General features: G+C 46.7%; 1 protein-coding gene across 3 annotated transcripts in view; it reads right to left on the minus strand.

Moving 5' to 3' along the window:
* CSK (C-terminal Src kinase) overlaps window positions 1-21,950 on the minus strand; it is a 797,455-nt gene that overhangs the window by 86,134 nt on the left and 689,371 nt on the right. For 2 of the 3 annotated variants that reach the window (XM_078685131.1, XM_078685132.1), the window contains 2 exons: window positions 14,871-15,066; window positions 13,925-14,056 (listed from right to left, as the gene is read on the minus strand). In XM_078685131.1, coding sequence (XP_078541257.1) covers window positions 13,925-14,056; window positions 14,871-15,066 — 328 coding nt within the window. The remainder of the gene's footprint in view (window positions 1-13,924; window positions 14,057-14,870; window positions 15,067-21,950) is intronic. The other variant, XM_078685133.1, reaches the window with a different exon arrangement.

Raw genomic sequence — 21,950 nt, forward strand, 5'->3', positions numbered from 1 at the left:
ACCAGAGTAATCACAAAGTTACAAACAATACAAAACGCAGCGGCACGCCTGCTTTCAGGCAAAACAAAGTTCGAATCCATCTCCAAAAATATAACAGACTTTCACTGGCTCACTGTCCAAAAAAGAATTCAATTTAAATCCCTCTGCATTGTGTTTAAAGCTCTCAACAATCAAGGACCACACTTTCTCAAGGAACAATTGCAACTCCATAAACCCACCAGAGCTTTACGATCAGCCACCCTTCATCAACTGGTTGTACCTCGCACCAAAACCGTTACCTGGGGAGACCGTCGGTTTTTGGTGGCGGCCCCCAGACTCTGGAACACCTTGCCTCTCAACATCAGGCAAAGCACCACCCTCCTTCAGTTCCGTAAACTCCTGAAGACCTGGTTGTTTATTCAATAACTATATCACCTGGCCAGTTTGCTTCTTCATCCGGTCCAAAGCATCATGCTCCGTATGTAAACAAATGATTTATTAGCGCCAAGACGCCCAAGGGTATATGCTGCGCTCTATAAATATTAAAAATAAATAAATAAATAAATAAATGTTAAGGGGGTGGCCCTAAGCATTAAATCTGGCTCGCCTACTGACCTAGCTACACCGAGCAGAATAAAGGAGGGGCTAGATCTGATACTACCCTACGCGCAGCAACAATCAAAATTATCTTTTAAATGCGGGTTGGTTGCAAGGAGGTGGAAACATGCAACTGTTTTACCTTTCAAGACAAAGCCCTCGGCTGACCCCGAGCTGCTGGGAAATCTCCACCCCATCTCTCTGCTTGCTTACATCTCTAAAATTGCAGAGAAGGTAGTGAACAACCAATTAGTGGCTCACATCAATCAATACAATCCTCTACAACCCCACGCAATTGGGGTTAAGAGCCACATATCCAACTGAGTCAGCACTTCTTTTCGCTTCAGAGTCTTTGCGGAGAAGCGTGGATGCCGGTCCAACTGCTGCCTTGGTCCTGCTGGACCTAAGCGCCGCCTTCAACATGGTATCCCATAAACTCCTCCTTCAGCGACTTCAGGCTGGATGGAGAAGCACTTCAGTGGATGCAGACCTTTTTACAGGACCGTAGCTTCCAGGTTGCACAGCACCCACACCAATCAAAAAATCTGCCACTCCTACAGAGGGTCCCACAAGGCTCAATTCTGAGCCAACTCTTTTTAATCTTTATATCGGCCCTTTGGCAGATATTGTGCAAAAATACAAGAACACCAGAGAGTCATATGCAGATGACACCCAACTTGTAGTGACCCTAGCACAGGACTCAGCTACACAGTGCTCCTGTCTTATAGATCTAGCCTAATGGATGTTGAACAACTGCCTAAAGCTGAATGGCAGTAAGACAGAGGTTATGGTCACTGGGAAATCCCCCTCCATTTGGTACTCAGCCTGGTGGCCCCAGAGGTTGGGGCCTGTGCTCACTCCAAAAACAGCAGTAAAAAATCTTGGAGTGTGGCTTGATCCTAAACTCTCCTTCGAGTCTCACACCAGGAAGGTTGCAGGGAGATGCTTTAGCATCCTTAAAATGATAAGGAAAACCCTGGACATCCTTCCTGCCTCGGCGAGGAAAACCCTAGTACACACTCTTGTGACCTCGCAGCTGGGAATGTCCTTTATTTGGCAGCATCAAAAGGAAGCTTGAACGGCTGCAACGCATTCAGAATGCGGCAGCACACCTAGTCCTCAATCTACCTACGCGAGCTTCGGCGACAGAAGCCCTGAACACCCTTCACTGGCTGCCGGTTAGTAAGGAAATTCTTTTCAAAGCCTTATGTTTCTGTCACCGAAGTCTACAGGGGAAAGTACCCAGCTACCTGCACAATCTCCTGACCCCTTATAAACCTACTCGGCAGTTGAGATCAACAGGAGCCCATCTACTCAAAGTCCCAAAAATCAAAAGGGCAAGGATGGGTGCACACTCATTTGGCAGCCAAAAATTAGAACACTCTTCCACCTTTGCTGCGAGCAGAAAAATCAGAGAATGTCTTCTGTAGAGGCCTAAAAACCTGGCTTTACCAGTTATAAGCGGTACAAAAGGGGGTGGTGATGAACAGAGCATCTGAATCAATCAAACACTCACACCAAGTCTAAAGATCTGGGTTTAATCCATCACCGTTCTTTAGCCCACTCTGCCACCCCAGTTCAGACATAGCTATATGCAAATCAGTCTGACCCTGTGCCTCATGGGAACAGTCCAGCCCGAACTGCCAAGCCATGTCTTCCCTGAACCGGAAACAAGCTTCAGAGGACCGGTTTCTGGCATTCCAGCCTTCTTCAGCCCGGCTTGCTTGAATTCAGTGGCAAAGTGAGCAAGGGACTCACGTCGGAGCATACCCTGCCACACTTATGGCGGCCAAAAGCGGTACAAAAGGGGGTGGTGATGGACGTCCATCATCCCCTTTTGTATCGCTTTGTTCGCCCTAAGTGTGGCAGGGTATGCTCAGACGTGAGTCCCTTGCTCACTTGGCCACTGGATTCAAGATAGCCTGGCTGATGAGGATTATGAATCCGAAACCGGTCCCAGGATGCTGGTTTCCGGTCCAGGGAAGACATGGCTTGGCAGTTCGGGCTGTACTGTTCCCATGAGGCACAGGGTCAGACTGATTTGCTAATGGCCATGTCTGAACTGGGGTGGCTGAGTGGGCTAAAGAATGGTGATGGATTAAACCCAGATCAGTTGACTGGGGGTAAGTGTTTGATTTGCTCAAACGCTCTGTCCATCATCCCCTTTTGTATCGCTTTGTTCGCCCTAAGTGTGGCAGGGTATGCTCAGACGCGAGTCCCTTGCTCACTTGGCCACTGGAGTCAAGATAGCCTGGCTGATGAGGATTATGAATCCGAAACCGGTCCCAGGTTGCTTGTTAACGGTCCAGGGAAGCCATGGCTTGGCAGTTCGGGCTGGACTGTTCCCATGAGGCACAGGGTCAGACTGATTTGCATATAGCCATGTCTGAACTGGGGTGGCTGAGTGGGCTAAAGAATGGTGATGGATTAAACCCAGATCAGTTGACTGGGGGTGAGTGTTTGATTTGCTCAAACGCTCCGTCCATCATCCCCTTTTGTATCGCTTTGTTCGCCCTAAGTGTGGCAGGGTATGCTCAGACGTGAGTCCCTTGCTCACTTGGCCACTGGATTCAAGATAGCCTGGCTGATGAGGATTATGAATCCGAAACCGATCCCAGGATGCTTGTTTCCGGTCCAGGGAAGACATGGCTTGGCAGTTCGGGCTGGACTGTTCCCATGAGGCACAGGGTCAGACTAATTTGCATATGGCCATGTCTGAACTGGGGTGGCTGAGTGGGCTAAAGAATGGTGATGGATTAAACTCAGATCAGTTGACTGGGGGTGAGTTTGATTTGCTCAAACGCTCCGTCCATCATCCCCTTTTGTATCGCTTTACCAGTAACAAGCCTCGCCTCTTTGACTCTCGCATGTAACAGCTTCTAAAATGCGGGTACACACCAGTTGGTGTAGCCAGGTGCTTTAGAAAGGACTTAATATTTTATATGTATTTCGGTCTATGGTGCTGTAATGTTTGCCTTTTTCACGGACGCAGATATTGTCAATAATTAGCTGGTGCTTAGTCACTGAGATGCTTCTCTTTTAAATAACGTGCCTCTCAACATATGTTCCTGAATGGGCATGACAGCAAGATCTTCAGTTGCCAGGAGCTGAATTTTTCACAATTTTGTAAAAAAGGTTAGACGAAAGTCAGATTTCTTAGGAGATTGCAAAACTACGAGGTTACAACAGGATCCAACTGTATTCGGATTCCCGAAACATCTAGACTTACTAGGTCTCATTTACTCAGTACCTTGGTGTCCCATGCATACATCTGAGCTTTGAAGTTGGCCATGATTCTACAAAGTACTTTTTTCAAAATTTCCAATCCAGAAGCATGTCACCATATAGGAGGCTGATGTACCATTGGACAGACACTAAGGACCTCATAAGTGTCACCCTACATGGAAAAATCGTTATGCGGGGCAGTTGTAAGGAATCTCCTACTAGAAAGAGTGTCTACCAGAAAACATGGTACCGAAGGTAAGTTCCGTGTTCATGTGACAGAGACTGCTAGGTGCAGATTCCTTACCTAAGAATAGATACTCAAGGAATACCTCTGGAGGTGGGTATGCAAACAGATTAGTCCAGGAATTCCTGGAGGAACTAACAGGTAGATTACCAGTCATGATGGACCCAACTGTCCAGGCAGTAGTGATTGGTGCACGTGTGCAGACACACCCTGTGGCAGCCTGACAGATGTCCAAGTCAGCTAATGCTGTGGCTGCAGCCTTTGCTCTAGTGGAGAGAGCACACAAGCTCTCAAGGGGTTGCTTCTTAGCCAATGCATAGCAAATTTTAATTCAGAGTACGAACCATGTTGAGATGGTCCTTTTCTGCACAGCATTTCCCTTCTTTGCTCTGGCAAACCAGATGAAGGGTTGATCATCCACCTGTTTTTCCTTAGTACATTAAATGCAGAACGCGGGTGCTCTTTTTGGATCGAGATGGAGTCTTTACTCCTCTTTGGAAGAGTGAGGCAGAGCAAAGAATGTAGTTAGTGTGATGGTATGGCGGACGTGGAACATTGTCACCACTGAATAGTTTTTCTGGAAACATTTTGGTTATGCAGGATGTATAGATTAGCCTTCAGTTCACTAACCGTCCGGGGCGATGTAATGACCACTAGAAAGGCAGTTTTGATGGTCCAAAGATGCAAAGGACTGCTATGCGCAGGCTCAAAGGGTGAGCACATCAAGAATGTGATCACCCCTAACAGAATGATGAAGTTCCAGACTCCTAAGAGAATGATGAAATGTTTTGGCGGGAACATGTGATTTAGTCTATTTGGGAACAGAGTCACAATTGGCGATTAGGGAGGGCTGGTCTTCCAACTATAAGAACGCCGGTATGGCCGAATGTTACCCTTTAACTGTGCCCAAAGTAAAACCTTGCTGGGCTAATGAAAGAACAAATAATACTGTACAGAGGTGTAGAAAAGGGGATCAACATGTTTTTTAGTGCACCAACTCACAAATTTGTCCCAACAGCAGACATGTACGGTCTTTGTTGAGGGACACCTGGCTGCCAAAATGATGTTACAGATTTCTGAAGGAAGGTCAAAAACAGTCAATTGCTGCCGGTCAATCTCCGTGCATGAAGGCAGCGAATGCGCAGGTTCAGGTGCCCTGTTGCTGCAACAGTAGATTCTCCCGAATAGGCAGGCTGATCGGAGGACCAATGCTCATTCTCAAGAGTTCAGGATACCATTCTCTCAGTGCCCAAATGGGTGCCAAAAGAATGCCTCGAGAGACAAAATTCCTACACTTCGTGACCATGCAAGAAGATGTGGTCCTCAGTCAGCCGGTTAATGGATGACTGCATGGGCAGCTTGTTTTCTAAGAATGGGGTGGAATAATCCAGCTGAACGATTTGCAGTACTCACTTGCTCAACGTTATGGACTGCCAGCAAGAAATATGGTGTCTAATCTCGTTGCCAACCGATTGCCTGTGTTGGTAAGAGGGCAAACTAAAGTGGATTTGAGGCCAAGGCTGCTGGGGGGTGGGAGTCTGACGGGGTAGACCGAAACTGTGTGCCACAAGGCTTGTGGTGGTAGCCCCTACCATGGCCATGGAAAGTGCTAAGACAGAATGGGGTTGCCGTGAGACGATAGAAAGGCCCAGCAAGTGGCCAGATTGTCCATAAAACGCTCCAGCATGGAATCTGCCTAATCTCCGAAGAGGTGGGTGCCATCAAAGGGCATTTCGTTAAGGGATGCCTGGACATTCTCTGAAAAGCCAGTACATTTTAGCCAGGTGTGAAGTCTGAGTGCCACTGTTGACACAATCGATCTGCTGAGTGAGTGAGCCGTTTATATAAAGTACACAGCAAATGGTAAACTTTGATGCAGTAATGTCGGGTCTCCTCTGACACCCAGGCCAGTACGTGCACAACAGGATCTCAAACTGTATGGGTTTATTGACCCGAAAAGCATGTTGTGTTCACAGACCGCAGTGCATGACTGGCAGAAGAGAACATACTCTTGCTAAAGGTATCCACCCTCTCGGATTCCCTAGCTGGTGGTGTGGTAGGAGGTGGAGGTCTGGGCAGCCAGACTCTCTGCGCTGGGGTGCTGGATGAGAAATGCTGGGTTCCCCAGGTGTGGGGCAAAGGAGGAGGGTAATTGTCTTGTACACAGAAGCCCCTATGTAGTGGTTGGCCTATGCTCTGAGCAGGACATCTGTGAGGGCTTCATTGAAAGGGAGGAAAGGTTCTGTGGGGGAGACTCCCGGCTGAAGCCTCGCTGTCGAGACGTTCATCCTGACAGCCACCGAGGTCAGAGTAAGGTGTTGGAACTCTGCCGTCATCCTCACTACCATGGCAAAGGAAGTCCCTTCCTGCATAGCCACACTAGGAGGAGAGACTAAGCCATTGTCTGGGGAGGTGTCCAGACCAGTGATGTCACCCAGTCCCTCATACCAGTTTCTTTGGGCACATCTAGGGAGTTGAATTAGTCATAAGGATCCTCAGATCCTCCCCAATCATACTATTCTCCAGGGCAGTCTAAAAGAGCAGGCCCTTGATACGACTCAGAAGGATGGGTTCTGGACAGCACCGGGGTCAAAGTCGGCGGCACTGAGAATTATAAACTGTCTCTGGGGAAGGTTGCGGTTTTGCGATTAAAGTCAATCTGTATCCAGAACAGTTTCCAGAAAGCCCTGACTGGCACAGACGATGGACCTTTCGGCGGGAATCCAGTGGGAAACTTGCCGAACCAATGGGGCTCAAAGGCATTTGAGAGGGGTCGGCCCGCACAAAGATGAGGTGCATGACCTCATAAAATTCTCAGAGCTGTGTAGGAGTAGCTCCAGGAAACTTGGGGAGGCTCAGAGTGGACCCAGAGGTAGGCTCTGTGAGGGAGCAGGGCTTAGAGTAATGTTGTCCCTGCACATTGTCCGATGGCTTGGACCAGCACAGCGAAGTCGAAGAGTGCTTTGATTTCTTGGACTTTGATTTCTCGTGGGACTTGCCTGACTACTTTTAGTTCGATGACCAATGATGGGATTGCCTGGTGAACGGGCTCAGGACCTTCCTTGCATCTAGGACCTGGAATGTTGGGGAGCTGACCAATGTCTACCTACCAAGAGCTTTGGGGAAAGCTCTCTTACTTGGGTTTCATGGTGCAGCAGATCTCACAGGCCTTGGAGTTGTGGTCTGGCTCCAGGTACCAGAGACAAACCTGATGGGGGTCTGTCAAAGACATCTTTCTGATAGGAACCTCAGGGTTTAAACCCCGCCGTTGTCTGAATGAAGATCCTAAACCCACTGGGGGATAAAAGTCACAAAAAAAGAAGAAGAAATAAGGATCTTGGGCCCAGTGACACTTAAGATCCAACTGCAGAGCCTTCCTATGCCACCTGGTGTGCTCGACCAGCAGTACGCAAGAGACCTTCATTTCCAGCAGCCTCACTGTTGACCATACTGAAATTTAGGACCAAGGCTGAAAGATCAAGATCATAGCCTGAATGACCTAGACACTGTTCCCTTGAGGGAAGGCACAAATGTCCAGAATGGCTCTGAAGAAGGGGAGCGTCTGAGGAGACAGTTGTGACTTCAGCATGTTGATAGTGAACCCCAAAGATGACAGGAGGTTCCCACAGTCTGGAGGTGGTTTACGACTGCCTGAGTAAGCCCCGCCAGCCATCGAGGTAAGAGAAGACAACAACTCCACAACCCTGATCGATAACCTCGCCAACCTCTGACTGGGGCAACTCGTCACAACGCCCACCCACTCCGCCGGCCACACGCTCGACCATGTCTTCTCCTCAAGCCTGCACGTCTCCGTCAGCCACACCACTGAACTCCTCAGGAGCGACCACCGCTGCATCCACTTCGCCTTCCAGAAACCCACCACACACCACCGCACCCAACAGATCCCCCGTGGCTGCTGGAGCAAATTCACCGAAGATCAACTACACGCAAACCGCGCACTCAGCCTACCCACCGAACCCTCCAACACCGACGACGCTGCCCACAGCCTCAGACGCTGGATCGATGACTGCGCCAACACCCTAGCCCAGCTGAAGAACCCCCCCACAGAGACACCAGCAAGAGGGCCAGCTGGTACACCCCAGAACTCCTAGCCTCCAAGCAAGCCTGCCGGAAACGAGAGAAGAAATGGCACAGTGAACAAACTCCGGACAGCCACGCAGCACACAAGGATGCCATCCGCAACCACCACCACCTCATCAGGGCTGCCAAGAGGACCTCCTTCAAAGACCACCTCGACAACAATGCAAACAATAGCAAGGAGCTCTTCAACATCGCGAAGGAACTCTCCAACCCCAGCTCCAACACCACTGACATCCCGCCGTCACAAGCCCTGTGCGACTCCCTCACCACCTTCTTCCACCGCAAGATAGCAGACATCCACGACAGCTTCAACACCCAGTCAGCCCCAACAGACAGCAAAACAACAGACCCTCCGCACACCATCGACCACGACCCCCTGCTAGCTTGGGCCAGCGTGAGCATCGATGACACCATCAAGACCATGCACACAATCCACTCCGGCTCTCCGTCAGACCCATTCCCGCACCACGTCTTCAACAGAGCAAGCAGCTCCATCGCACCCCACCTGCGCAACGCCATCAATATATCCCTCGAGACCCCGACCTTCCCAGAGATCTGGAAACATGCTGAGATCAATGCCCTACTCAAAAAACCTAAGGGAGACCCAAGAGACCTTAAGAACTACCGGCCCATCTCTCTGCTCCCCTTCCTGGCCAAGGTCATCGAGAAAACTGTAAACAGACAGCTAACCCGATACCTCGAAGAAAACAGAATCCTGGACACTTCCCAGTCAGGGTTCCGCAGCAACCACAGCACCGAGACTGCCCTCATCGCCGCCACCGACGACATCAGAACCCTGCTGGACAACGGCGAGACTTCAGCACTTATCTTCCTAGACCTCTCTGCCTCCTTTGACACCGTCTGCCATCGCACACTACGCGCACACCTACACGCCGCAGGGATCCGAGACAAGGGTCTGGATTGGACCACCTCCTTCCTCTCCGGCAGAACCCAGAGCGTCCGCCTCCTCCCATTCCGTTCCAACGCCTCCGAGGTCATCTGCGGCGTACTACAGGGATCCTTCCTCAGCCCAACGCTGTTCAACATTTACATGGCCCACACGTAGCCGGAGAGCACGACCTTAACATAATCTCCTACACCGAAAACACTCAGCTGATCCTCTACCTCACCAAGGACCCAATCACCGCCAAAGCCAACCTCCACGAATGAATGAAGGCCGTCGCCGACTGGATAAAGACCAGCCGTCTGAAGCTGAACTCAGACAAGACAGAGGTCCTCATCCTCGGCTCCAACCCTTCAGCCTGGGACAACTCCTGGTGGCCAACGGCATTGGGGGCAGACCCAAAACCCACAGACCACGCACGCAACCTGGGAATCATCCTCGACTCAACGCTCTCAATGACCAAGCAAGTCAACGCCGTCTCCTCCTCCTGCTTCAACACCCTCTGCATGCTCCGCAAGATCTACAGATGGATCCCAACAGATACAAGAAAGACAGTCACCCAGGCCCTTGTCAGCAGCAGACTAGACTACCGAAACGCCCTCTAAACGGGAGCCCCGACCAAGCTCATCAAACGACTACAACGCATCCAAAACGCCTCGGCACGACTGATCCTCGGCGTACCACGCCACGGCTACATCACCCCCCACCTGAGAAACCTGCACTGGCTCCCTGTCAACAAGAGGATATCCTTCAAGCTCCTCACCCATGCACACAAGGCACTCCACAAGGCCGGCCCAGCCTACCTCAACAGACAGCTCTCCGTCTACATCGCCAACTACGTTCCGCCGACCTCTAACTTGCCACCGCCCTGCGCATTAGAAGAACAACCACCGGTGGGAGATCCTTCTCCCACCTCGCTGCCAAGACATGGAACACCCTCCCACTGAGCCTACGACAGACCCAAGACCTGTTGAACTTCAGGAGGATACTCAAGACCTGGCTGTTCGATCAGTAGCGCCCCCCCCCCCCCAGCACCTTGAGACCCTTGCGGGTATGTAGTGCGCTTTACAAATGATTGATTGATTGATTGATACTTAATCTTCGAAGGTGTGCTCTCATCATTTTCGTGAACACCCGAAAGTCACTGGCATGACCAAAGGGGAGCACATCTAACTGAAAATGTTCCTGTCATACCATGAACTACAGGTGGAAATAGGTGTCCTTCAAGTCCAATGCGAGGATCGAGGGCAGACAAGATCTGGGCCAGAGTGAACATTTAGAATGTCTCCTTCCGGAGTAAGGCATTGAGAGAATACATGTCTAAGAAAGGAGGAATGCTTTCGTCCTTTTTGAGCAGCAGAAAGGAGCAGGAATAACAACCACATCCTACTTCTGGAGCGGTCACCCTCTTGATAACCCCTAGGCCAAAAGGGCTTGCACTTTCTGTCACAAAATCGAGAGATGGTCCGCCGTCAGTCGCTGGGGGGAAGCTAGTAGCTGCGGCAGCATGAGAATCAAAGGGAGAGCTTATTCCCACCAAACAATTTGCAGGACCAACCTGTCTGATGTTATGGACTGCCAACCCAGAAAGAAATGTCAGGTCCTGATTCCCACTGGGCGGCTGTACCTCTGCTAAGGGCATGCTAACGGGAGATCTTCAGAACACCTGTGAAGATTTGAGCCATCGAATCCTAAAGGGTATGGGGTTCACAAATCGAAGCGGCACGCTGATGGACAAGAAGCCCATTTCTCAATGTCTTCAGCCATTTGGACCCCCTATTGGGGTGGGGGTGGAGGGTGGTGGTAAGTGCTGGGGTTAGTTTGGCTAGTAGATGCCTGCACCACCAAGCTTTCAGAGGAGAGGTGCTGAAATAAAAATGCCAGGTCGCCTGGTGCAGGGCAGTGCTGTAGTGCCCTCTGGCGGCTGACCAGGCTTGGTCGCAGTTGAACCAGCACCAACTCAGAGAGTACAATAGGTACCAAGTCTTCCAGAGTCAATGGAGTCTGCATTGGCCTCCAAGTTCCTGGGAACTCAAATGGATCTCGGCATCGGGGTGGAGTTGGAACCCGAGCTGGAGGCAGCCCTGTGGCGGGCTCAGAGGGTCCAACCTATGCCAGCAATATTACACATGGAGGGCCTCTCTAATCTAAGTGGCCAGAAGGCACACCAGAGGGAGGGTCAACAAGAATCCTAAGAGCTGGCACATGGCCTAGTGGAACTCTCCGATTTGCTTAGGATGGCCCCAGAAACTCTGGCTGGGCCAGCACAAATTGTGGGTTAGGCTCTGAAATCAAACAACTTCGGGAGCAATATCGAGGAGTATGGCAGAAAATGGCCAAGTCCCGCTTAGATTTGTGTTTTTTTCTTCAACTTTCCCACTGACTGATCAAGATGAAGATCGACCCCTGGATTAGGAATGGACCCAAGATTGAACTTTCGACTAGGAGCAGTACCAGAGTCTTCCAGTGCTAGGTGATGTACAGTTGCGCCTTGAGGTCTCGTATAGCCTTTTAGTGCATCAACGCACAATCGCTTCAGGCCTTAGAGTTGGGACTCGAATCTAGGCAAACCTGATAAGGGTCTGTCAAAGACTTCTTTGCGACAGCCCCTCAAGGTGTAAAACTTGTCATTTGGGGAGGTGTCATTTCCCTTGCACATTGTTTTACAATTTTGAAGAGTTAGAAGGAGTCTAAGAGAGATGAGAGGGAGCTATTGAGCCACACAGAACTGACATCAGTGTGCAGCAGTGGTGTCTACATGGGCTCTGCAAAAGTTCCGGAGCGAAACTGCGTCAGTGCAGAGACGCAAAGCGCCAGCCACTGAGGCACAGTGGTACTGCTGAAAGGTTTGCTAATAGTATTTCATTTTATGACCAGGGGTCTTCAGACAACAGGTTAAGAACCACTGCGGTAGAAAAATATAGAAAAGCTTTCAATGCGTAGCCCAACACCAGATGAGAGAAATGGGTATGCTGATGGCAAACTATTGAACGTACAAGACACACCATGCTATATGTACCAAAATAGTACTAGTGCCTAATATCTGTGTGGAGAGCTTGGGGTGCCCATTGCAAGGCCCTGCGTTACATGGCAAATTGTACACAGCATGGGCTCCATAGAGAATCATGCAACCACCCACGACGCCTAAAATGAACATCATGGACAAGTCACACTAAGCAGAGGTAGCACCACAAGAGTGCCATATATGCAAGTGCCTTTCAGAACATATTTGAGAAGAAGGCAAAACTATACAGGAGACTTACATTTTTATAGCTCCTTCATAGCTTTCTCCTTTTAGCTCCCAAACACCGTTATCTCCCAAACAATCAGGCGAGAACACCAGGGTGATCTGCACATAGTGAAGGGAATACAGTAATTTATAAATATCTCAACCAACAATCAATCCCTCTTTTCCTTTGCTTATAGCATAATAAATAATGAGCATGCCATAACTCAGGAGATTCTAGTTCATTACAACATTTGAACCTCCAAGAGGATCTTCAGAAACAGTTGTCCCACCATTATAGAAGTTTGAGACGAGTGGCAAATTATTGTGGCGTGATAAGGTGCCACAACTTCACCTGCATGGAGAGGTTATTTAAAGTGCATTAAGCGTAACCTCCTATAATACACCAAGGCTCTGGTAAATCGCCCTCATCAGGACTTCATTAAATGAAGCAAACAATAATAGATGCAAGTGTCCATATTCAGTGCGAGCACACCTAATTTACTGGGAGATCTTGCTAGGGTCCAGCAATATAATGTTTGACCACATTAATTAAATTTTTGTTTGCCTAATCTTTCTAATGCCACTTTTTATTTAGATGTTTTATCTAGGTCTGTTCATCGAAATATAATAACACAAATAATATTTAATAAGCATTTATGTTGTCATCTATGTGCTGGTACATGTTGAAATGTTCAAAAAACATGAAGTGATGAGAACACGGGAATATGGTGAATAAAGTTTGCTTGTTGAATACTAAAAGAGCTTTAAATTGCAATAATTAGTGAAGGATAAATGTATAATGAAAGCTAGCTTGGATCTCTTCACCCACTACCTGTAACAGGAGTCATCCCTGGTCGTTGGCTATGTGAACTATATCAGCTGGATCCCAAAGTACATGGCTACAAGGCTTAGACTATTGTGTCAAGACATTTTCTCCAAAACCACCATTTTAAGGCTACTGTCCTCATTGGGTTTAAAGCACTCTTTTCTTATATAGCACAGGTACTTTATAGACCGGCTCTCAGCAGTCATGTCCAGTACAAGTCTCTAGCCACTAACCTGAAAATGTTCTTCTGTCATGAAAGAGGAAATATATCACAGATTCCTTGTGGCCAAGACGCAGAATCAGGAAATCAAATATGTAAGGAATGCTGTGCATGACTTGTAGCTCATCTAAAATTCTGAGTCATTATTAAACTGTGTATGTCCGCTTATTATTTCTGGAGTTGTTCAGGATACAGAAAGCAACATTCACACGAGGTCTATGACAGTGATGGGATTTAAAATCTGATGGTGCACCAGTGCACAAGTGGCATTCAGCAGGCCAAGACTAAATTAATACCTTTGCTGCCTTGGGCTATTTGGTGGTTTTCAGTTCCATGCATTACTCGAGAAACTTTGTATCATCTTATCAAGGACAAATGTGCAAGGGAAATGACCAGAGCAAGCAAGGAATAAACAAATTAGATAAGTGGATCAGCACACTATGCTCTGCATTTGGCACTCCCTGTTACGGAGCATGCTAGTCATTTAAATGTGACAATAATATACAAAGAACTCCCTGTCTATTGATGGAGATCTCAGTGCCTTCCTGCAATGAAGCAAAAGGATTTGGGCTATGTAGACCCATGGAGCTCTGGCTCACCTTTTCTCGAATCGCCTCTGGAGATGTCCATTTTACCGGCAGCTTCTCCATATCGTGTGTAGGTAGTCCGCAGTCTTTGACCTCGTCTGCTCGCAGCCAATCAGCAACTTCAGGATGGGTGGGGCTGGGAGGCTTGGCAAGTGCCATGGAGAGCATTAAAGCCAGTTAACCACAGGTACCAAGCATATCATGTAGACTGTGGCTGAGTTTAAGATGGAGGGATGGCACGTCAATTAAAAGTGCCACTTTCTGTCACACTGCATTCTTTTCAAGTTTCTACAGAAGCACATACACTGTGCTGTATAGAAATGCAAATGTCTCAAAACATACGTTAGATTCTTTAATATGAAGCTGACCTCGTTCTCTGGTTACAGCCAATCTGTATCGTTGGGGACTACAGAATGCGAGGCTTGGCAAGTGCCAGGAAGAACATTAAAGCCAGTTAGTCACAGGAACCAAACATATTTTGTACACTATGACAGAGTTTGAGATGGAGGGAGGGCACATGTCAATTAAAAGTGCCACCTTTTTCACATTATGCTCTTCTTCTCAAGTTCCTACAGAAGCTCATTCACTGTGCTATACAGAAATGAAAATGTCTGAAAACGTTTAAGTTAGAGCCTGTAATGTGGAAGTTACAGGTGACCAAAGAAAAGAAAATATGCAAAAAGTATGAAGCTTGCATAGGTAACCTTGTTCAACAGAAATAAGGTACATGCAATATTGATGTTACGTAAGGAAAACACACCGCAGTGTGTGAAACGGAAAGAAAATGCTAGAGGCATTTAAATCCAGGATTTCCCCAACAAAACATGCTAAACCAATAGTCACTATTCAAATAGACAGTGTCACATGTTCTATGGATGCAAAACACAGACAGTCACCAAAGTGTGTAGACACTGCAGTTAAACTCATCTCAAAAGAATACACCTATCATTCTTCTCACCTTTTCTCGTAATGCCTCGGGCGCAGTCCACTTCACTGGCAGCTTCCCTGTGTCCAGCGTGGCGGATGCCTCTTTTGTAAGTCCAAAGTCGCTCACCTTGGCTATGTTATCATCCGATACCAGGACGTTTCGTGCAGCAAGGTCTCTATGGACAAAATTGTTGTCTTCCAGATATTCCATTGCTTCAGACACGTCCCTAGAATGATCCGAGAAATGTTATGGTTAGTCAAACAAAACAAAATGGACCTGCTCTTCGTCTCCATTTAATGTAGGGCACAGAACTGCCCTCTTATGAAGACGTGTAAAAGCTGGAGCAACAGTTAGCAAAACAACTCTGTCAGTACAACTATTATAACAAAGAGCAAAAATTCTTTGATGTGAAATAGGGCAGCGTTTCATTGGACATAATGCTCTATAAGTTCAATTCAGAAACGTCTTGTCCGTTTGCGTCCCACGATAAAATAATCCAAATTTAAACATTCATTTCTCCACTGACATGAGCAGTGCTGGGCATTCTGGGCTGGGCTAGGCTTGCTGGGTTGTTCTTTTTTTTATTTTTTTTAGTTTGATGAGTCCCCTGCTTCCAGGCCGCCTGCTGTTTCTGCCCGCACGGGGACTCCAAGCCCCAGGGTGCCTCACTGAAGACGGGAGGAGCTGACTGAGCATCGTGCTACAAAAGCGCCAACTCACCGACGCAGGGCTTAAACCGGGGTAGAAAGGGCAAGAAGGCAAGGAAGTTACAGCTGCACGCATGTAGTAATTGTGTCTTAGATCGGATAGATACCTTGATTGAGGAGTGTGAGGGCATACTGGAGTTAGCGCCTTTGGTGCAACCTATTAGTGTTCCTACTCGCCCCAGGTTGTCCCCAGTTGTTAAACTACTTCCTCCAGTCCGGCTATGTTTCATAAAAACCGTCAAAAAGAACGTGGCCAAAATAACCTCTGGAGGTGAAAAAGCCGAAGGGGGTATAGTTAATACAGGACACAAACCACGGTGCATTGTACTAGCAGATTCCTCGCACTGGTGGACATATCAGACAACGAAAGCAGTAAAGAAGAAGGGATACAGGCATCTCTGGTGTTACCAATCCTTCCTGAGAAGGGAAGGGCTAGGTGGGTTATTTCGATGCAGGAACATCTAGACCAGCTTCAGCAAGTTACTTTGCTAAGACAAGAAATTGGCTTAATGAGGGACCAGATAGAGGATTTAACATCGCTGGTAAAATCACCGACACCATTTCCAACGCAATCTGGGGATTCAAGGAAAAGAGGAGGCCCAGGTCTTCCACAGGGCACCACTTTATCCACTCAGGTAACACCCAGGGTTTTACCAGCTACTGTCCTCCATGTAGAAGAAACTCATGGAGATGGGGCCTTATCCAACTCGGAAAGGCCCGGGCCAGCGAAAGCGAGGCTGCTATCAAAGCCTCGACCCATTCCAAATTTTACCATCAGCCAAACTAAAATCCCTTATATAGCTGATCGGATGAGGGCCCCGGTATGGCATAATGCGAACATTGCTCCAACTCCTACCCAGCTGGCGGCTGAACAGAGAAATATGCTCCCAGCTCACTACCCTACGGAAATACCTAATCCGCTAAAAATCTATATGGTAAATGTACCAAAGTTAGATGATAAAAGAAGACTAGAAAGTGAGGACTCCCTTATAAATAAATCCATCTATTGGATACGGCATGTGAGAGGATTCCGTTCGGTAATAAGGGAAGATATAGTAAAAGCTCGTAGGTTGGTAGCAACTGCTAACCCCTTGGATTGTATTGAGCTCACGATGGCCAGGGCGGATCTAGCGGAAAATCTATTTGCCCTTGAATTTCGTACTAGTGCTCCTGGACAGTCAGTTATCCAGTTTAGACGCTCTTCTAAGAGTGTTGTGAATGCCAGTTTACATATGCTCGATCAAACTAGGCTCCAGGGAGAATCTACTCTGGACAATATAGATTGACATCCGGCGATTATAGCCAAGAAGCAGCAGGTATACCAACTAACCAAGGTAGTTTACGGGGACAGTTTGATAGTGAACAAACGTTCATCACTAGAGTTGGATTTGAATGTAATAAAGGGTTCCGTGCCACATGAACAGAAAGCTGGATTCGAACAGGAGGTCAGACCAAGTCCTCGCACCGTATGCAGTCATATGACTGTTAGTACATTACCTGTATTGAATACACTATTGTATCGCAGGACTAGGTTCCAAGATGGGTTCCCCAGAATGCGGTGCTTTTATTGAGGAGTTTGAGATTTGACTGTTCCAAGAGACTTGGGTAGAAGCCCCCCTCTATTGCGTAGGGTATCTAAACATTTACATCCCGGCCGTTAAAGGCCCTAAAGGCAGACCATCAGGGTGCCTAACAATGTGGGTAGAGCAAGATTTAGGGTTAAATATTCAAGTTCTCCCTACCCATAGTCAGGATATCCAGGCTGTTAGATTGTCTAGTGGTACTAGTGGGATTACGCAAATATATAATATTTATGTTCGAGGCTCCAGGGGGAAAAAGTCAGGAGTTTTAGCGGCTCTTGATTACCTTCTCGAGGATAGCCAGATAGGCACATATAATATCGTCGCAGGGGATTTTAATGCGACCTTTGAGCCACTGCTGAGCCAGGAGGGTAAACTGTTCGATGAGGAAGATCTAAAGTGGGGTATTCCAAAGTTAGAGTTAGCCCCAATAAATAGACGGTCAGACACTGTGATTCAAAATAATTCTATATGCCTGGAAATGGGAATACGGGGTGTTAATGGCCCCACAGAGTCTGACAAAATGGGGGTAAACACATTCGACAATGGCCATAGTACCAGTAGGATAGACTATGTACTGGTTAGCTTAGCACTTTGGCATATGGTGTAGGACATGGAGGCTGCAGGCTAGACTAGATAGTGACCATAACCCTTTATGTGTGGACTTGGACCTTTCACATCTTAAGGTCCCTCAAGTTATGCTAGATAGTTTCATTACCGCTGACGTTCCATCGAACGATTTGAGGCGATTAAAATGGGCTACCATAAAAGAATTACCGCTATTCCTTGCTAGGATTAATAAAGAGTTAGATCAGGCCATTTGTGATGTACAGGCCTGTGTAACTAATCCGATAGATTTAAAGCAACCCACTTGCATACAGAATGAATTTTTTGGACTATTGCTCACGAATTTTAGTATAAGGGGTACATTAAAAAAGGCTGCAACTCCCAAAATACAGGAATGGTATAACCTAGAATGTAAAAAGGCACGTGCAGACCCCAATATCATGTCTCACAAATGGAGTGGGTAAACCATTTCAAACCCCAATACGCAACAATTGAGCATGAAATAGAGGACAGTATTGCCAAGCAATTTATTAAGGAGGCGGTTTTCAGTATGGCAGGTGTTGAGGTGGCCCTGAAATCAATTATGGCTGAGAAGGCCACAGGTTTAGATGGAATACTGGGGGATATATTCGTCTATGATAAAGTGAGATGGACCAAGTACATTCACCTATTGTCAAATGCTATTGCTCAGGGCGCGCCGGTTCCAGAATCCTGGAAATGGGCAGAGATTATTCCGGTTTTTAAGAAGGGGACAAATCATGCCTAGGGAATTATAGGCCGATCAGCCTTATTGATTCTTTACAAAAGGTGATGGGCAGATTGGTGCTCAATAGAGTGCAAGATTGGATAAACAAATTTAGCATTCTATCGCCCTTTCAAGCAGGGTTTCGTGCTCCTACCAGCACAATTGATCAAGTTTTTAGGTTTATTTTGTTGTGTTGGAAAACAGTTAACTTGCTGAAGGTTAGTTTGTACGCAGTCTTTGTTGACCTTAGTTCAGCATTTGACCTGGTACCGCATGCCAAACTTTGGCAGTCATTACAAGAATTGGGGCTACCACTTGACTTGCCGACACTCATCATCAGGACACATGAAGATAATAAGGCTAAGATTCGATGGGGTAAGCAGGGTGAAGTTAACACATTTTTTCCAATAGAGAAGGGAGTCCGGCAAGAATGTGTATGGGCCCGACCCTATTCTCCTTGTACATCAATGGGATAGTGAACTGTATGAGGTTAACCCCCACAGACGCACCGATATTAGCAGGTGAAAAAGTACCCATATTGATGTTTGCGGATGACACATTGATCCTTTCCAAAACACTGAGGGGTCTTCGGAGGGCACTAACAATCTTCGAAAATTACTGTGCTAGTCAAGGAATGGAGGTCAATGTGTCCAAAACAAAATTGATGGCCTTTAATCCACACAGGGCCTTTAAGGGGGGCATTATGTTGAACAACGCCGTGCTGGATCAGGTCAAGGAGTTTACATACCTAGAGGTCAACATTCAGGAGGGGTTAAATTGGTCACATCAGGTCGATATAGATTCCCTAAAACCTCGTCAGCTGGCTGGGGTGCTACAAAAAGAATATAACACTTCTTTTACTAAGATAATTAGCCCTGCTATGGAGATTTACAATATAAAAGTCATCAGCTCTTCCCTTATATGGTGCAGGTCTCTGGGGGCATGTGAACTTATCTAAACTTACTATATCGGAAAATAAGTTCCTTAGAAACATAACTAGCTCGCTCCAGAGTACCCGAACACGACCATTACTGAACGACCTTGGGAGAAAGCCAATCGCAGAAACTGCCAAACTACGTCCCCTTTTGTACTGGCGTAGACACTGGTCTACCCCAGAGCTTGCAGAGTACCCAGCTGGCTACCGAGACGTAATAAGGGTGGATACACTGCACCAAATAAAACGGTTAAGACAACTTAGAGCAACCCTAACAATTTTGGGCATGAGTTCTCTGTGGGATGATCCCAAAAACACAGGTCTTGAAGGCCAAATATTGCAAAATGGCCCAGTACAACATAGTGAGAAATTGTGAGTCCTCTTTTCTGGATTGTAAACCTACACCGGGGCTAGAGCAATTTTGAGACTTTATAACAAAACCCTTTGAGCGGAAATTATATTTCCAGTTCAGGGTGGATACCCTGCCACTAAGTGTTTACTAGCAAATGGTCCACACCTAGAAATGATTTGTGTCTGGTGTGCCGGATTGGAAAAGAGTCATTGGCCCATGTATTGTTTGAATGCACTGGGTATAAAGCTCCACGTCTTGCCTGGTTGTCTCCAATTTGCAAGCTCTTGGTAACAAGAAGGGCGCACAAGGCTGAAAAAATCCTAAGAAGTGACACTACTGAAGCGATAGTTATAGCCATGGCTACATTTTTTGGGTGGGTGTGGGCGATAAGAGCACGGTCCCATGACGAGGTATCTGTCCATTAGCATTTTTATCAGGTTGTACTGCATTTTGCTTATAATCATCTGCTCCCTTTAATTAACTGGTAATGATGGTAGTGTTTATTGTAGCGTATTTACAAAGTTTTTAGCATATTCATTTTCTAACAATATTTTAGTCTTGGATATAGATTTTAGGATTGTATATTTCCTCCAATCAGGGGGGTATGTATTGAATTTCATTAGAGTATATATGAATTGTATATAGATACCATGTGAATGGATCTAAATGTAGGTTTGTGCTTTTATGACTTTAAACGTCAAATAAAGCTTTCTGGAGTGGGACTGGACTGGAGTCCCCTAGTTGGTCTGGTGGATGCAAAACAGGGCCCTGGCTCTCCAGGTCGCCTGCAATCTGCACTGAAGCATTTTGCAGTCTCACTCAGTGGTAGCACACCAGGAAGAACAATTACAAAGAGGAGATACATTACAATAAAGTTCCACTAAAGGGTGCCATGAAACCTAGAGCCACACTTCAAAATCACTACACCATCTTAAAAGATGTAAGCCTATACAGCAAATAAATAAAATAAAAAAAAAGACTTCTCAGGCTAGCCATCTGGCATGACAGAGTGGAGGGCTAATAACCTAACCCAAGCATTGGCAACAACACCAGGTCTGACTTATAACAAAGTGAATCTTTAGTCACTGATTGGTTTAGGCACTCAGTAAATAAACATACAGACACTCATTAATCGCTGCACTCATGCACATGTTCATGCACCTGCTGACTAAACATTGCATTCACCTCTTGCACAAGCACAATGAAACAAACTCAACATATATATGGCGGGTATATGCCTGCAATAACAAAATTAACCAAGGCAGTGGGTGGGCAGTTTGCAATGTACTGTATCATTGTTTTAAATCTCTAGCATGGTCATCATTTTCAGAACCAATATGTTGGCCATCTTTCAACGGTAAAACAATGATAACTATGGTCAATGCGGTTCCATGAAGAACACCTGGTACACAGCCAAGTGGCCATGCAGAGTACAGCCCACTGCAGAAGAAACGAGCAGCAAGCAAACTGCCTGTTGGCATTGTGTGAGGAGCTGTAGTGTGATCTAAAATCGAAAATAAGAGGAGATGGAAAGAAATGAAAAATGATCTACAAAAAGAGAAGCTGGAACCCTAAAGGACTGGCACACTGCCCTAGCACTGAAGAGAATACATTTCAGGCAGATGTGGATACGTCAAACAAATGTAGTCTATCACACAGCAATAGAGCAAATGGCCGAAGTGGGCTAACCCAAGAATGGAAGAAAAGTGTAAATAACAATCATTCGACCAACGGCAGAAAAGGTCTGACTCAAATCTCCTCTTTGTATGTATGTATATACGTGTATGTTTTGATTTGTTTGATTAAAATATCGTAGCAGACAACCAGGGCTTTCTTGGAGATGCTAGCAAATAATTACTACAGTGCCACTGTTCTACCCCTAAGGTTTCAAAACACCACATTTCTTGCCTATAAAGGCGATCTGTGAGATTTCACGTGACAAACTGTATGAAAACAGGCTTTTTTCAAAGTGCAATAATAATCCACCCTTAAAGCACTATGAGATTTAACATATGCATTTCATGATTAATAAATCAGGCCTTTAACATCTGAATAACTTTTCCAATGAACCAATCAGGCCTATAGCCTAAATCAATGGCTTGTCACCATAAAGTCAGAACCATGGTTCTGAATACAAGACTACCAACTCATGTGGTATACTGTAATAGCATAATAAATATGTTAAACTCCCTACACAAAATCCATCCCTAGAAATCCTACTTAGG

This window comes from Lissotriton helveticus, chromosome 3_2, assembly GCF_964261635.1.
Source record: "Lissotriton helveticus chromosome 3_2, aLisHel1.1, whole genome shotgun sequence".
Taxonomy (NCBI): domain Eukaryota; kingdom Metazoa; phylum Chordata; class Amphibia; order Caudata; family Salamandridae; genus Lissotriton; species Lissotriton helveticus.